General features: G+C 55.7%; 5 protein-coding genes across 5 annotated transcripts; all 5 read right to left on the bottom strand.

Moving 5' to 3' along the window:
- Window positions 1–1,804: 1,804 nt before the first annotated feature.
- On the bottom strand, window positions 1,805–3,807 carry C8Q71DRAFT_786505 (uncharacterized protein). The gene is made up of 10 exons (XM_047925137.1): window positions 3,661–3,807; window positions 3,588–3,600; window positions 3,322–3,527; window positions 3,096–3,261; window positions 2,987–3,038; window positions 2,884–2,931; window positions 2,734–2,828; window positions 2,431–2,684; window positions 2,060–2,367; window positions 1,805–2,009 (listed from the first exon to the last, which is right to left on the bottom strand). The coding sequence occupies exons 3-10, from the start codon at window positions 3,518–3,520 to the stop codon at window positions 1,881–1,883; spliced, it is 1,251 nt and encodes a 416-aa protein (XP_047773594.1). The 5' UTR covers window positions 3,521–3,527; window positions 3,588–3,600; window positions 3,661–3,807; the 3' UTR covers window positions 1,805–1,880.
- C8Q71DRAFT_372053 (uncharacterized protein) lies at window positions 3,660–4,679 on the bottom strand. Its single transcript, XM_047918135.1, has 3 exons — window positions 4,372–4,679; window positions 4,112–4,300; window positions 3,660–4,052 (listed from the first exon to the last, which is right to left on the bottom strand). Exons 1-3 carry the CDS (start codon window positions 4,591–4,593, stop codon window positions 3,822–3,824), a joined length of 642 nt encoding a protein of 213 aa, XP_047773593.1. The 5' UTR covers window positions 4,594–4,679; the 3' UTR covers window positions 3,660–3,821.
- A 348-nt stretch (window positions 4,680–5,027) lies between these two features.
- C8Q71DRAFT_371990 (uncharacterized protein) lies at window positions 5,028–7,295 on the bottom strand. The gene is made up of 6 exons (XM_047918134.1): window positions 7,125–7,295; window positions 6,869–7,069; window positions 5,805–6,807; window positions 5,491–5,748; window positions 5,190–5,437; window positions 5,028–5,136 (listed from the first exon to the last, which is right to left on the bottom strand). Exons 1-5 carry the CDS (start codon window positions 7,142–7,144, stop codon window positions 5,402–5,404), a joined length of 1,518 nt encoding a protein of 505 aa, XP_047773592.1. The 5' UTR covers window positions 7,145–7,295; the 3' UTR covers window positions 5,028–5,136; window positions 5,190–5,401.
- A 266-nt stretch (window positions 7,296–7,561) lies between these two features.
- On the bottom strand, window positions 7,562–9,570 carry C8Q71DRAFT_786487 (chaperonin 10-like protein). The gene is made up of 7 exons (XM_047925136.1): window positions 9,355–9,570; window positions 9,200–9,303; window positions 8,862–9,142; window positions 8,728–8,806; window positions 8,461–8,674; window positions 7,988–8,394; window positions 7,562–7,921 (listed from the first exon to the last, which is right to left on the bottom strand). Exons 3-7 carry the CDS (start codon window positions 9,125–9,127, stop codon window positions 7,802–7,804), a joined length of 1,086 nt encoding a protein of 361 aa, XP_047773591.1. The 5' UTR covers window positions 9,128–9,142; window positions 9,200–9,303; window positions 9,355–9,570; the 3' UTR covers window positions 7,562–7,801.
- A 1,155-nt stretch (window positions 9,571–10,725) lies between these two features.
- Window positions 10,726–15,114, bottom strand: C8Q71DRAFT_717030 (uncharacterized protein; the record flags this gene model as incomplete). The annotated part of the gene is made up of 5 exons (XM_047921136.1): window positions 10,726–10,977; window positions 11,036–11,408; window positions 11,473–13,400; window positions 13,460–13,603; window positions 14,236–15,114. The coding sequence occupies 5 exons, from the start codon at window positions 15,112–15,114 to the stop codon at window positions 10,726–10,728; spliced, it is 3,576 nt and encodes a 1,191-aa protein (XP_047773590.1).
- Between the last annotated feature and the right edge of the window lie 190 nt (window positions 15,115–15,304).

Genomic DNA, 15,304 nt, shown 5'->3' with positions numbered 1-15,304 from the left:
AGCTGCTCGGACGAAAGCTTGCGGTCCAGGACGTGCGAGGAGGAACTCGGTGTTGTGCAGCGACGCGGTTGCAATGATCGGCGAGAAGCCTGAGAGGCTCGCGAGCTGGATCACTGTACGTGTGCCCAAACGGAGTGAGTGCTAATCCAGAGTCGACTTCACAGGTGCAAGACTGTCCGAACTGTCCCACCGAAGTGGCGCCGCCGAACACTGCGAATGACTTGTCTGCCACGTACTTTCCGCGCCCGCCGCGCTGCTGATACCCGGGTTCGGAGGGGGATGTCCCAGGTACAGACCCAGAGCTGCGGTGCTCAGCCCCACGGGCACGGTCGACGCTTCTTTGAAGGTGCCGTTGTCAGGTATCTGGGTCGCAGGGTGTTACGGTAAGCGGGTAACTTGTATGACAAACACGGTAGACAGCTAAAACCTTTGCAGTGATATCAGCGTTTGCTACTACATAATGCTGAAAGCCTGCGTGGCGGACTGTGAAGTGTCCCTGTCGAAATCTAGCTCGGGAGTCATTCAATCGTCGTTGTCGTTTGCCCGAAGAATAAAGTACCTACACTCGCTCGCCGAGCTGGAAGCCCACAACGCCTTCACCAAGCTCTTCTACCGTCCCAGCGACGTCCGATCCTATGATGGCAGGGTACTCGGGCACGACCCACCCGTATTAATGGATCTTCCAGTCGATGGGGTTCAGCTTGACGGCGTGGACCCTGTTGAGCAGTTGACCTGACCCCGGTCTCGTTACGGGGACGGCGCGAAAGACAAAGTCTGCTTGCTTCGCCGGTCGGACGAGTTGCCTTCTGTGTATCTGGAAGCGTGGTCATTGAAGGCGGCGAGGAGTATTCCACAGGGCTATGTAACGTCCAATAAGGACTGCCGGCTATATATCACTCCTAGTCGTCCTCCTTCACGCTGGCTGTCGCCAAAGGGACGCACGTCCAAGATGATTCAGCTCGACAGTGCATGATACCTACGTGCTTGCCTCGATTACCTCCATTCGACTATGTCTGAACATGCCTGAAGGATCGGTTGATGGCCGTTGCGTGAAGTCAACGTCAACTCACAGTCCAAGGATATATATGCCGTGGTGTTGATGAAGATGAGTAATACAGCTACATAGTACGCATCTCAAGGTGTGAATGACAAAGACTGTCGATGCCAGATAAACGTACATTTGCACCACAGGGTTCGCATCTCGCTGACTTACCAGCAATCCTTCCATCGCCGGGTATGTCTCGAGACCCTTTGACTACGTGCTGTAGTTCTCGCACTCATCACCGAGTCTGAATAACGTATGTTCTGAGACGTTCTTGCTATCCACATAGCCTACTAGCGCGCCGTGGTGTCCATACTTATGCAAAAGCGCAAACTTGAATTAAACGCGACCAATCCGCGTAGTATGCTAGTCTGACTGACCCGAGTCGGCGTTGTCACTCGTGAGTCAGAGGGCGGAAAACGGCGTACCTTCTGTCACGAGAAGAGGACTATTACAGGCCTTGCGGTAGCAAAGTTTCTGCAGGGTCGGTGTTTTGGCGTGCGGATTTCCGCCTTGTTGATCTGTTCGTCCTCTCCTAAAACTGAAGATATCAACCTCTCGCCATAATATGACTGAAGTCGTATGCGATGTCAATGATTATTGACATCGCACAGTCTCTCGCCAGTCGTGAGCTATCACAAGGTCGACAGCCGACGCACTCGCCCGCGCCATTCGAGTAAGTTGTATTGACCTCGTGAAGGCAATCAAACTCAGTACCGCTGTGGAATCGACGTGCAGCCCACAAACAGTCTGAAGTCAGTGTATCATCAGACGAACGACTACATCCAATTCATTGACGTGCGGTGCGATACAAATACAAGGGCGGCTGTAAAGTGGCCTACATGCCCGGGACTCCGTAGTCACGCAGGTCGGACTCAATGTTCTCGGGCCATTGTGGAGCCATTTGGACGAAGTGGCAACCGTTCAGCGCTTTATGTACAGAGACGTACATGCTCTGGAAGAAGTTCTATGAACAGCAGTCAATGACAGTATCAAATGATTCCATCGCGTACTTACCAATCCAAACACTCCGTAGTCGCAAGATGGATCTTGTTGATAAATCAAAGCCTCCATGGGGTTGCCCGACGCCATGACGTTATGCTGGTAAAAGAATCTCTCGAAAGGCCCATAAATGGTGACAGGCTGGCCGCCCTCGCCTTCGAACTCGTACACGATCTGGATCCTTTTGTCTTTGACCCAGGCAGGCAAAACCCATGCTTCGGGCTCCGCATCGTTGGGTCCAACGGGGTCATTCTGTTTGAATCTGAATAGTCCATGATATAGTTTCTGAAAGAACGGTGGCGGAAGACGGGTGACACTAGCGCCTAGAACAGCATGTATATGCTCAGTTAAGTGAAGATTACCGTCTATCAAGAGGAGTTCCGCACCGGTATCGAGTATCACGCACAGGCCTCGAGGTCTACGTGTATCCACAAAATCCAGCTTTGCTTGCAAATATTCGGGCGCTGTTGTCAAGCGGGGACGTGGGGACTCCAGATCCACCATGGGCATGAACCTCATAGACCTGAGATAGACCGACCAATCCCTGGGTTCCGGATCCACGCCACAAACGACGATCTTACGCTCATTCCATCGGGGCTCCCGTTTGCAGGGCCAACCATTGAAGGAAATCCATGACTGTCTGTGCGCTATCGTGAGTATAAAGCACATGTAGCGGACATACCACGTACATCAGGTTACTGCCTCGGACGATACCAGGCTCACGATAGTAAGCCCTGGGAGCCAAGCGAATGGCAAAGTATATGGATACATTTTCCTTGCGTTGCTGTTACTAAGTTTGAGCAGCTGTCAGACTCGGAGAATGCAAGCATCGAACTCACAGAAGGTGAGACTCGGTTCAATTTGTTGGGTATCACCTCCAGAAAACTCTATATTATGTTGGATCCACGTGCGTGAGAAGAGTTGGCGTATCAGTGTGCTCACAGGAGGATTGGGATCATTCCGTCGCCGAGTGCTATAGTAGGCAGTTTGGGAACTAAAATGAACCCCCACGTAAGCCGGTTTGAACAGGAAAGACGTGGAGTAACCTTACTGGTTTAGGCCTACGCCAAGGATTCCTTCGGCTGGATCATTGAGCAGCCCTTCATTGACAGCAAAAGCTACGCCAAAGTCCCACTTAAGGTGCACTGAAGTTGTCTCTGCACGGGTCCAGTCGTAGCAATGGAACATGCATGTCTTGGCTTCCAGTAGTCCCAACTCTGCAGATAGAATACAGCAACAGGTCAACCAGTTCTTCCGAGTTGGGAGAGACAACCTACGAGCAACACAATTATCTGTAAATGCAATCTGCCCAATTCTTCCCCTGTTCTCAAGCTCGGAATCACTGAGCCTAGGATCAAAGTTGTGTGGCATCAATGTATGGGCGGAACCTTCGACGATTTGTTCGTTATCCCAGTCGACTCGGGGGTCCATTCTGTTATTGCCACCCTGCTGAATTTGCAGGAAGCCCTCTCCCATAACAAAGCTGTTGTACCATCATCAAGTCACGTCCAATAATGGGGAAAATGGTTCATATTGCACTCACGTATCGTCACATCCTGAGATAAAGTCACGTTGGTGAGTGGCTCCACTCGCGCAATCGAAGTGATAATGCGCACCGAGATCAATAAGGAGTAGGAAAGTCTGACCGGAACTCTTGTCCCTTTCATCTCGAAGTATATCCTGCAACGGTGGAGTTGCTACATTTAGATAGTAGAAGACACTTGACCCGAGAGAGACATACGACTAATACTCCGTAGCCTTGCGCTGTGGTCCACAATTAGCCCATGTGATTTAGCCCGTGAATGTCCAGTGACGGCGTACATATTACGGGCATTTTCTGATCAATGGATCTCAATCGAGCCTCCATTGCTACGTCTGCACGTCTGCGCGACGACTCAACGTGCATAGTACGCATATTGGGGCGAGTTGCCCGCTCTCTACCGAAATAAGTTTGATCCTTGATTTCTTCCTTCTCCTCCAATGACAAGTGAGAGATGTCAGGTGAATCCTAACGTGGAATCTCGTGAGTACTCTACTGGAGAACTGAATGACGGTGGGAAGACTCACTGTTGGCGTGCGCAGACCTTGTGTGGAAGTATCTGGACTAGACAAACTCGGAGACAATGTATCGCCATGCTCTTCCCCGCGGTCAATATCAGTTGCTGCATTGTGCCCAAGGCTTGTTGCTACAGTTAGCCCTCGGGACGGAAAATTAGAGGCATTTGATGCGGCAGCAGGTTGCATCCTCCATGTTGCCTGGAGAAAGTGAACAGAGTTCGGGATGTCAGGGTGGATAGCTCACAGAGACATACGGTGGTGCCACTCACGCGCTGATAGGCAGATGCCGGTGGAGGAGGCTGTAGCGCCATTACAATGACTGAGACTTCGTCAACGTTTGCATTGTCATGACAGCCATGAGAATAGGTAGCGCTAGCATCCATTGCTGTCGATGGAGTCAAGGGCTGACGCTCAATGGCCTCTTCGTCCGCCCTTTTATGAGAACTTGACTGCCAGCGCCGAGTTTCCTGACACAGTAGGTAGTCAGCCATCTAATCCTCGTATATCACATCTATGAGCGACAATACCGCGACAGTCCCGGATTGTCGCCTTGGCTCTTATCTCTGCACCACGGTGTCCACCTGGCACTCACAAGCCGGGACCTCTCGGATGTCAGGTGAACTGTAGCAATACGTTACCATGATCATGGTATGAATACAACGACCTACACATGAGTTCTAGAAGGTTTGCTCAAGATGAGAAAATTTCTGTTGCCGGCTAGCGGTTCAAGTAACTCACGCGTCCAGATGCCACGCATGCCAGCCACGCCGTCCAGTCGCAAGGTGTCGCACTCCTCCACCGGTGACACAACGTCCCTGAGACGCTAACAAGAAACCAGATATCCTAGAAGCATCAATCGGTTGATGAAATCACTGCAATCGGAACATGAGTCTTACCAAAACACACACAATTCTCCTTCGACAACAGAACAACAGTGCAATTTGTAGTACCGATTGCACATGATAACATAGAAGGTATACACATTACTGCGTGCACCCTCAGGACGCTGAGAAGCTAACAAGAATTCAGAGATCCTAGAAGCATCAGTCAGTTGATGAAATCACTGCAATCGGAACATGAGTCTTACCAAAACGCACACAATTTCTCTTCTGCCATCGGCAAGTGCCTTTCGTAGTACCGATTGCACTCGATAACATAGAAGGTAATATACATTACTGCGTGCACCCTCAGGCTACGCCGAGCTCTTCGTCTGTTTCGCGAAGCCGGGTAGTACCTGAAGACAAAGTCTCGTGGAAAGTAAGGCAAGATTGATCGACAGCCTGACCAAGAAGCTCATAATCATTCTTCAAAAAGGCTAGCTGCGATTCCCTTGCCCTTGACAAAAAGGTCAGCGAAAGCGAGGATAAACACCTGACCAACGTATTTACTTTATTGTTCGACAGGTCAATCTCCGCTCGTGCTTCCTGATCAGTGTTTTGTTCAGCTGCTAGGCAAAAGGGGTACCAACGGCCACTACTGCCGTTCATGCGCAATAGCCACAATTTGAAGTCTGGGCGCGCGAGTTTGGAGGCTAGAGTCGCCGCAGTCTGCTCTAGCATTGTAAACTCAGTAGGCTCGCCAGGGTCCAAGTAAGCTCGCAGCGTGAGCAGGCTTTTGAGCTTTGCTACCCGCAGCGCAATGTCACTCTGTTCGGAAGTGCTCAAAGTCTACCCACAAGCGTGATGATCAGGCGCCAACTCACAAAGGTCAGGCCGCCGCCGCCGAATGGCAGGAAGCGATGTATCTCCAAAGATGTCAGCCGAGGAAACTTTTGGGTTAAGCAGAGCAAGAGGTCATTTTCCGCAGCGTCTGCGCGATACTCGAGTTCAAGATGTTTCAGGGACGGCGTGTCAACCTTCGAGAGAATCTCCAGCATTGCTGAAGCGACCAAGAGGGGATGCCGTCGCCATGAACTGAAGTGATAATACGGGGTGCAGCGTAACGAGAGGCGTTGCATGGTCCGGGGAAGGCGGGAGTAGATCTGATCCTCGGAGCATGGGAATGACATAGTGAGATCATCGAGTTCTTGCCACGGGAATTGTGCCTCGTAGTCCTTCGGCCATAGCTGTAGAATCTGACGATCGATGCCCCAAGGAAGAGCAAGCTGCAGTTTCAGGGTGCGCAGCTTGGGCATTCCGGAAAACAGGGTCACGAATGGGATAGGAATGTCTGGACCCGAATGGATCTCACCCATGAGGTGGAGTTCCCTGAGGCGAGGCCACTGATTACTCGCTAGGGCTCTGAAGGGCGTTACTTCGCTCGGAAGTAGAAGGGACTCCAGAGTATGCCGCAGCTTCCCGATGACCAGCCCAAGTGTGGCTTCCTGGATCGGGTAATCACGAAGTTCCCCGCGGATGACGCGATGTTTGAATCGGAACGTCGTGAGCGGGGCAATACGCTCGATACTCTCTATCATTGGTGCCTGTCGCGGACTGAAAAGAAACTGCTCCACCGTGACACTGCGGAGCAGCGGCGTCGAAAGGATAGCTTCCAAGTTATCCCACCCGATCCCGTGTATCTCCCGGTACCAGAAGGCCAGGTAGAGCGAACGTATGCGAGGCATGGCCTGCAGCGTGGTCTTGAGGAACCTGGGATCCATAGTGCCACAAAGCAAAGGGTCCTCGGTGAACCGGAGCTCATGTCTACGATGTCGCAGAGGGCTCATGGCGCATTTGTCAGGGCAATCGTCTCTCAGAGATAAATGACTGAAGCACATATGTTTGTCAGTTGAATGAATGTATACGTCGATCTGTCCAGACCACGCACCAAACGTAGGGCCACAGAGATTGCGGAAGGAATCGCTCAGCGCAAAGCGGCTCCTTCACGATGACTAAACAGCTTCGGAAGAGTACATCCATACTTTCTTGTCGGATCCATCGGCACGACATGGACAATGAGCGCAAGTCGCGGTCAGGCCGTAGGTGCTCGAACACCTGCAGAAGAACATCGGTGTTCAAGTGGCGGAAGCTGTGGCAAACTGAGAAACTACGAGACGTCCAACGATCAGTCCGAAGTGACTTACGTGTCAATTTCAGTCTCCATCGTCTCCGGTAGTCTGACCCTGCGACTGGGGAACCACGGCGCAAGATTACTCTGAAGTATTCGGTAGATGAACAGCAGCACAGCTTAAGATAGCCCGAGTTCGAATCAGCCGCGACACTGGCAGCCACTGCTGTACGCTCGCATGTCACGCTCTACTGAGACGTGACTGCCTGTCACTTAGCGCACATTTGACAGGAAGCCTCTTCAGAGCTCTACGCCCATGCTCGTTCACCGTTCATCGTTCGGAGTATGCAGCAAATTGGTAACGACGCGACGTGGCCCTTGGTGTCCACAAGGGAAACATGAAGGCTGAACTACGATTAATAGGCTGGGATATCCGAGTCGATATAGGCAGGCGGGATTCAGGATACAAAACAACTCCGCGTTAATGACTATCAACGTGTTGCGCAACCCAAAGGCTCGCTTGATTGCGTAGATTCCAATATGTACTCGCTTGACAATGTGCGCTGCCGAATCCGACAGCTACGTATACTGCTTTCGCCGCTAGAGCGCGGCGTCTGAGCGCTCAGGCTTCCGTGCTCAATACCGACAGACAACATATAGGCCTTCGTATTCAACGCGATCGCATGCGCCCAAAAGCGCATGGCAGTTCATACACAAAATGGTTGGTGAACTCGACATGCTTGGCTAGTGAGGTCAAGCTGTCTCCTGAGGACGCGCAACCAATTTCACGCCGCTCACACGATCCGTCCTCAGCCTCTCCAGCCCCTCGGGGATACCCTCCAAGCCACCCGGAAGTACCTCGACGCGGTTGGGCTTCAGTGACGTAACACGAGCAACAATCAGCTCCCCGTCGACTCAACAAGCGCAGTCGTGCCTCACCTTGATCGCCCCTTCTTCCAACCAAGCCGTCAGATGCTTGTACAGTACTGCAGCAACGGCAAGGTTCTCCTGCGGGAAGTTCGCCTGGCCATACGCCTTCACCACGCGCTTCTTGGGCTCGGACGCAAGCTTCTCCGCTGGGATAGCGGAGTAAAGGACCAGCACTAGGGTCCCTCCAGGCTCCAGCAGCTCGTATGCGGCCAGCTGTGTCTCAGGAAGGGAGACGGCGTCGTAAATGACATCCAGCGGCTCCTTCGTGATCTTGGCGATCTCAGCCCGGAGCTGCTCGAGTGAGAGCTTGCGGTCCAAGACGTGAGTCACGCCCAGGGAGCGGAGGAAGTCTGCGTTGTGCGGAGAGGCGGTCGCGATGATGGGCGAGAAGCCCGAGAGCCGAGCTAGCTGAACGACTATACGATGCGTGGTGTTGCTCGCTCAGCGTGGGTCAACTGAAAGACGGTACACATTTCACGTACCAAATTGTCCTACTGAACTCGCAGCACCGAAGACAAAGAACGGCTTTCCCGTGTACTTTCCTCGCCCGCCTTCTTCCCAAGGTGCCTGCAGACCTGCACTACCATGGTCGAGTTCCTTACCCGGAGGGAGACCGCGTGTATAAAGACCGAGAGCCGCGGTGATCAGACCCACGGGGATAGTCGCCCCTTGCTCAAAGGAGAGGCCGTCAGGTATCTAAGAGATCCGTGAGCGGCCAAGTCATTGAGTGGACAAGCAGACGACTGCACCTTCGCTGTCACAGCTGGGTTCGCGACGGCATATTGCTGAAATCCTGAAGTAGGGATTGTAAAGGCACCTTGTTCGATGCTAAGGGCGAGCCTATCAACATACATGATTCCTTACGAGCCCAGAAGCAACCTACACTCTGTCCCCGAGAGCAAAACCCTGCACGCCCTCGCCGACCTCTTCCACCGTTCCTGCAATGTCCGAGCCCGCAATAGCGGGAAACTCATGGTAGAGGATTCCGTTCTTCTGGATCTTCCAGTCGACGGGGTTGAGCGCGACGGCGCGGACCTTGATGAGTAGCCGTCCTGGACCGGGCCTCGGCACGGGGACAGTGCGGACAGCGTATTCCGCGTACTTCGCGGGGAGGACGAGTGCTTTCTGTATCGTCGGAATTACAGACATCTTGTTTCGTTCAATCTGCAGCTGGAGCGGTGAGGGAGCTGCTATGGATACGTAGTACATATCAGAACTCACTGCCTATTTATCCTCCGTCCTCTCCTGGGCGATTCGCCCAATACGCAGTACCAGGATGAATCAGCACAATGTATGGACATCATCTAGGCGTCCACAGGTCTGGGCTATGAGCATGTAAGTGGTGCCCAGTACGTGACAATCACGTATCTACATACAGCGAACCTTAGCTCAGGGGACAACGCCTTGCTTACAAACGCAGGCGCAGAGTTCTAGCTGACAAACCTCGGTGCATCCCTCGGCGTCGCGTACAGATGTAGAGTTGTGTTGAGTAGCTAAGTGACGGTGGAGATCAGTACTACTACTAGCGTAGCATGCACGATGGAAACCTCTTACACCGCGGGCAAACCAGGTTGTTCGAACTCCGAAAACCCCTACGAACATCGGTCCCGCCTGGGAACCTTTACGGACTCCGAATATTGTCAGAACATGCTGCGAACATGATGCGTTTCAGCCGATTTCAGCATGTTCGGAGGCCGAACATGCGTGTTTTCGGCGAACATGCTACGAACATGAGAAATGTAGGAGCATTTTCGGAGTCAGTCAAGCTCTCCGAAAAGGTTCCCATGGAGGACCGATGTTATTGGCATCTTCGGAGCCCGAAAAACCTGGTTTGCCCGCGGTGTTACTAATGACATCGACAACAATCGCGCAATGCTGTGTATTTGAACGTCGTTTGAACGACGTGCGTCAGATGTTCATGTATGCAAGCTGCCCTTGCCTCTGCTAGCGTCGAGTCCATTGCACGCGTCCCGATGCGGGAGACTGCTGTGACAGCCTGTGAGGACGATTGTTCGGTCAGTCATCAGAAACACAGCCCGTCATTGGTATACGCTATCCGGTCGACGTCGCACGAATGCCTAGGATGGTGTGAGACCCGAAGCTGAAGCTTGAAGCTTGACTAGCTTGACTGGGAGAGTAGCTGGTGACATTTCGAACACAAGAGAGCCGCGGCAGCATGTGCATGACGAGCGGTCGTTGAAACGTTTGCCACCACGTAAGCGCCAAAGCCAATCTACACCCGGCCAAATTGAAATAGGAGTATGCACACATACACTTGAATTTACGTGAGGCTATACCGTACGATACGATGCAAGTACATAAGTACATCCGAACCGCAGACTAAAAAGCGAGCGTATACGCATCTAGTTCGATACAGTACAAGTACACACAAACGCAGTTCGACCCAGGCAGACCGGCGACGACGACGAGACGCGAACATGAAACGGAGATGGGGGTGGTGATGCCAGTGGATCCAGAACGCAGCCGATGGGTGGTACAGAAGGAGTGGAGGTGAATGCACAGAAGACTGGAGCGTGGTATGATACTCGGGACCGGGACTTGCTACAATATGATACAGTTTGCGTGGGGTGCTGCTGATGGACAAGCGTGCCGGGCGAGCGATGATGGGTCGGTTTTGCCAGCCGGAAGAGGGTATCTACATAATGAAAGTCGAGTCCATGGTACAACAGGACAAACACGTCCGAAAGACCTTCCGCGGCGAAAGGGACGAGTAATAGCAGAAAGCCTTATTGAAGGTACTTCTGGTTGAGCAGGTGCACTTCCTTGGCGAGGTATGGCCAGTTCAGACAGCGAGCGAGCTCAACGCGAAGCTTGTCAACGTCGTCGCCCGCACGTTTGCGAGCGAGCTTGACTTCCCAACCGAGGAGGTTATACAGCAACCTCATATTCGGCTGGATGAGGACCGATAGACGGCGCGAGCGCACAATGAGGTACGCATCGACGAGTGGCAGGGACAAGTGCTTCATCACGTATGCGATCTAGAAAATGCGTCAGTTGACTGATCGACGCATACGAACATTCAACGCCACGACTCACCGTGACAGTCGCGCTACGCGATACGCCCACACGGCAGTGTACGAGCACCTTGCCGCCCTCTTCCCTCGCCCGGTCGATCCACTCACAGATAGGCCCGAGCTGGGGCTCGAGGGTGTCGATGCCGTCGTCGCATACGCCCTTGATGTCGAGCACCTTGATGCGACCCTCGCGCTCCTCGATCCACAGCGAGCCTTGGCCACGCGGACCATTCCCAGGGATGAACTGCGCATGTGACGACGGGCCCGTATACGAACACGACGGCGCGGAAGCAGAGGCTTCCAGATTCGGCGGAGGGACCAACGCGCACTCGCCAACGGACACGACGTGCGTGATCCCAAGCGCATGAAGCATGTACGCGTTCGTAGCATGATTCCTGTTGAATGATCATTCCAACGTCAACAATGCACACTGAGAATGAACGGAATGGAAGCACGCACAGGTTGCCCAAGTACAAGAACGGCAGCACTCGACTCGGGAAGCTCCCGTCGAACCTCGGGTCGTTAAACCATACGTGGTGGTCGCGTCCTGACGGCAGTGGCGAACGCGGCGCAGGCATCGTGCTCGCTCTCGGCCTCCCACTCGCGTCCTTCTCGCCCTGCAGCGGTCCCGTATCCGACACGGACTGCGTCCTCAGAGGTCGCACAGTCACAGCGGTCATCGCCGGCTGCGGAGCCGGCGGGATCGCGAACGAGACCGACTTCGCCGCCATCGGCCTGAGGGGAGCAAACTCGTTGTGCGCAATCTCGCCGAAGTTCTCGGGATCCAGCGGACTCTGAACCTCCTCGACGCTCTCCTCCTGCTTCTTCTCGAACCCAAGGAAGATCCCGGGCCCCATGCTCTCCCACCCCCTCTCGCGCTCCCTCTCGATCCTCGTCTCGATCCGCTTTAGCATGGGGACGTCCGCGGTGTACACGAAGAACGACCTCCGCTTCTCGTTCTGCAGACAGAGGTACGCCTCGGGCAGCGAGAGCTTGCGCCACGCCATCAGCAGCGTGAGCGCGAGCACACTCGACTCCGTGTACCCGTCTGCGGAGAAGATGAGGATCTTGATCGGGCGCGTGTGGAACGACGCAGGCAGCGGGGTGGTCTCCGTCGACACAGATGTCGCAGAGGTGGCAACAGACGACGAGAGGGATGGGGCAGGCGACGAGATAGCAGACGAGGAGGTCGACGCGCTGGACGATGGCGGCGATGGAGGCAGGAATGTGGCAGAGGTCGAGCGAGCCCGCGTGTATGCGGACGGGACAGGCGACGTGGGGAAGAACGACGCAGGGAACGAGCTCGGAGGCGGGAGCGAACTAGGGTGGAAACCCGACGTCGACGCGCGCCGGTGCCCAGCCAAGCTCGACGGGAACGTCTCGATCGGCGGTGGGTTCACAAGCGCCCTCGCCTGCGCAAGGGTCATCGAGGGCGGAGGCTGGAGCAGGGACTCGAGGAACTGCATGAACGGCACCAACGCGTTCATCGAGCCAGGCGTGTTCGTGGGCGAGCTTGGGAACGGGAGGTGGATGATCGCGTTCGCGCTCGGTGGCGGGCGCAGCGGGATGCACATCTGCTCTGCGTCCTTCTGGGAGACATGCCCGAGCTCGACGACACATCGCTCGACCCATCGTCTCTCTAGCGCCTCAATATGCTCCTCGGCCGCTTTGACATGCGCGGCGGTCGGGAAAGACGCGAAGTCCTGGCAATCGATGCAGATATCGTAGCCAAGCCCATGCGCAGGGTCGTTCGTCCTCCAGTCGAACACTTCGTCGCCATCGTCCTCTTCTTCGTCTCCGTAGGGCGATGCCACCGATCTCGCGCGACGCGCGCGGAGTCGACGATCAGGCGGGATCGGCACATCGTTCACGTTACCCAGGAAGATCTGGCCGACAGCTGGGTTCCATCGGGTAGCGGGCGTCGAGCCAGAAAGCGCGTCCATTTCCGCCTTTGACTCCGCATACATCTCTGGGTCGGCGATCGTGATAATCTCCGACGCTTGCGTGAGGTCGCGCATCTCCTCCTTCTCTCGCCTCGCAAAGTCGACCGTGTTGACACTGAACAAGCGGTTTCGGTACTCGACCTCCGACTGTGCGTCTCTTGGCTCGCCTTCGGTGTGCGCGTCCGTCCCGTCCGTGTGCGCAAGTGGCACGTCCGCGATACGGACTAGCAGATGCGGCAGGGCCTTCGCCATCTCGGCTGGGCTCGCGTCGAGCACGAAGACATTGTACGCGACGAGTGCATCCATCGAGCATCCATACCGCACGCTGCGTTCCGCCCGCTTGGCCTCAATTGCTTCCTTGAACTTCTCCGCAAGCGCAAGGGCGGCACGGGTGTCACCCTTCGGCGAGTAGACGACGACATCAGAGAGGGTGGCATAGATTGGCTGCGGAAGGAACCATCATCAGCATCCATTCGATAACAGTTGTATTCATGGCACGGCACAATACGTCCGAGCGCGCACTGGGAGGCTATCCACAGCGCGCCACCGGATGTCAGCATCGAGGAAGCCAAATCCGCCTCGTGTGCTCTCGTCAACCGAACGCACGGAGCCTGCAAGAAGGTGCAGACGGGACTTCGGCCATTCGACTTCGCCACGCCCCGCCCACGCCCACCGGCCACCTGACCGGCACCGAACGCAGAAGTTAGGCTAACTGACTCTCACACCCACACCGACCAGCAAGATCAGCGGTTCTCCCAACGTACGCAGCACGACTGAATGGGTGTGCGAGCCAGCCAGGCGCGCTTCCTGCGACCGGTCAATGTACACGCAGACGTCGTCGACTTCCTCGCAGCACTCAGCTACAGCTCGCATCACGCAACACCACTTCTGCACGCACATCATGGGAGAAGGATGACATCAGCCGGGCCTCTGCATCCCGCGCACGACCCCATATCTCGTCCCCTCGCACTAGTGCAGAGTCGCCACTGCGTCTGCAGCGTGCTGCACAGCGAGACCACCGCTAGACCATCCCCGTCGGCGCCACCACGCCCGTAGCGGTGAAGAGAGCCCAGCGAAGTGGGGCGCGAATGTCTATCACAAAGTGGCACTGGGCGTACTCCAGATGGTGGCAGCAAGATAAGGACGCCAGTGGCCCGGCGACGGATGCGAACGGATTGGGCGAGCGCAGATCACGCCTTGCCTCACGCGCCGCGGAAGCTGTCGCGCAGACGCATCCCACAGGCGCCTATGCCGCGGGAGGCGGACAATGGCCGGGGACAAAGGAAGCGCGAAGCTGGCAACGAACTTGACAAGCCGGAGCAATGTAACAAGACACGGAAGACGTGGTCATATGGGGCCAAAGGAAGCTACTCACCACCTGGATACCAAAGTTGCGCAGGCTGATCCCGTCCGGCACGCGCGGTTCGACGAACGCGCACGAGAGGGTGCCGTCTTCGTTTGTCCGGAGGTGCAAGAGCTCGCGCGGGCGAAAGCTTGAGGTGAGCACGGCGGGGGCTGTATATGGCGGGTACCGCGCACGACCAGAGAGCGAGGGTGCTGCTAGGTGAGGTGGCGAGTCGAGGGCGGACGGGAGTGGCTTCTCTTCCAGTTTCGCGCTGGGGCTGGCAGAGTTGTCGGAGATCGAGTCTGTGAACGTCGAGTCGAGCTCCATGGGCGTGCTCGGAGAGACGTCGACGTCGATGTCCATGGACATGGTCCCGAGGCTGTCGAGCGAAGACGTACTCGAGGAATCGTCGTCAATGTCGTCGTCCGTGTCCGGATCAGGGCTCGAGGTCGGGCTGGGAAGCATGTTCACGTCGTCATCACAGGCGACCCAAACGAGGCCGCGGAAGCGCGGCACGGTGTGCGCCTGCGGAGAAGCTGCGAAGAAGCCATTCTGCTGCTGGTTGTCGCCCTCGAGGCCGTGGAGGAAGGGAAAGAGAACACCGTCTGGCGCGTGGGTCGTGACGTAGTCGAGATGCACGCGCGAGAACTGGGCGGCGCCGAGTGCGCGGACGGGCTGGTGTGGCGGGGGGCGGGGGTGGAGGACGGGGAGGGCGTCGAGGAAGTCGGGGGCGTAGGCGAGGCCGTGGACGTGGGCGGGGTCGTCGAGGTTGGGGACGGCGGGGGCGGGCGGAGGGGCGGCGGCGGAGGACATGGAGGAGGTCGGGCAGGGTAGGGGAGTGATGAGGACGCAGCGGCCTTTGTGGCCTGTGTTGAATATGGCGAGCCCCGACCCGCCTAGGCGCCCATAACCGCATTCAAGAGGGATCTGAGATGTGCTTATCTCCACGTGACCGTCCGCCTCCAGCGCGCGCAGGATCCAGGCTGCCGGTGCGCGCCTTCGC

This window comes from Rhodofomes roseus (assembly GCF_022264815.1).
Source record: "Rhodofomes roseus strain CIRM-BRFM 1785 chromosome Unknown C8Q71scaffold_32, whole genome shotgun sequence".
NCBI lineage: Eukaryota > Fungi > Basidiomycota > Agaricomycetes > Polyporales > Fomitopsidaceae > Rhodofomes > Rhodofomes roseus.
This window is presented reverse-complemented; position numbering and strand designations above follow the sequence as displayed.

Bases quoted from the DNA above. Each gene is read 5' to 3' on its own strand.
- C8Q71DRAFT_786505 (XM_047925137.1), bottom strand. From the start codon at position 3,520: ATGGGAGAGGGCTTCCTGCAAATTCAGCAGGGTGGCAATAACAGAATG. The intron at 2,685-2,733 runs GTACGTGGTATG...GATAGCGCACAG, and splicing joins GTCCGAGGCAGTAACCTGAT to ACAGTCATGGATTTCCTTCA. The intron at 2,368-2,430 runs GTGCGGAACTCC...ATGCTGTTCTAG, and splicing joins GTGCGTGATACTCGATACCG to GCGCTAGTGTCACCCGTCTT.
- C8Q71DRAFT_372053 (XM_047918135.1), bottom strand. From the start codon at position 4,593: ATGGCTGACTACCTACTGTGTCAGGAAACTCGGCGCTGGCAGTCAAGT. The intron at 4,301-4,371 runs GTGAGTGGCACC...CACTTTCTCCAG, and splicing joins CGGCATCTGCCTATCAGCGC to GCAACATGGAGGATGCAACC. The intron at 4,053-4,111 runs GTGAGTCTTCCC...ATTCCACGTTAG, and splicing joins AAGGTCTGCGCACGCCAACA to GATTCACCTGACATCTCTCA.
- C8Q71DRAFT_371990 (XM_047918134.1), bottom strand. From the start codon at position 7,144: ATGGAGACTGAAATTGACAC. The intron at 6,808-6,868 runs GTGCGTGGTCTG...TATGTGCTTCAG, and splicing joins TCTCTGTGGCCCTACGTTTG to TCATTTATCTCTGAGAGACG. The intron at 5,749-5,804 runs GTGAGTTGGCGC...ACTTCCGAACAG, and splicing joins GCGGCGGCGGCCTGACCTTT to AGTGACATTGCGCTGCGGGT.
- C8Q71DRAFT_786487 (XM_047925136.1), bottom strand. From the start codon at position 9,127: ATGTCTGTAATTCCGACGATACAGAAAGCACTCGTCCTCCCCGCGAAG. The intron at 8,675-8,727 runs GTGCAGTCGTCT...CGGATCTCTTAG, and splicing joins ACCCAGCTGTGACAGCGAAG to ATACCTGACGGCCTCTCCTT. The intron at 7,922-7,987 runs GTGAGGCACGAC...ACGTCACTGAAG, and splicing joins TGGAAGAAGGGGCGATCAAG to CCCAACCGCGTCGAGGTACT.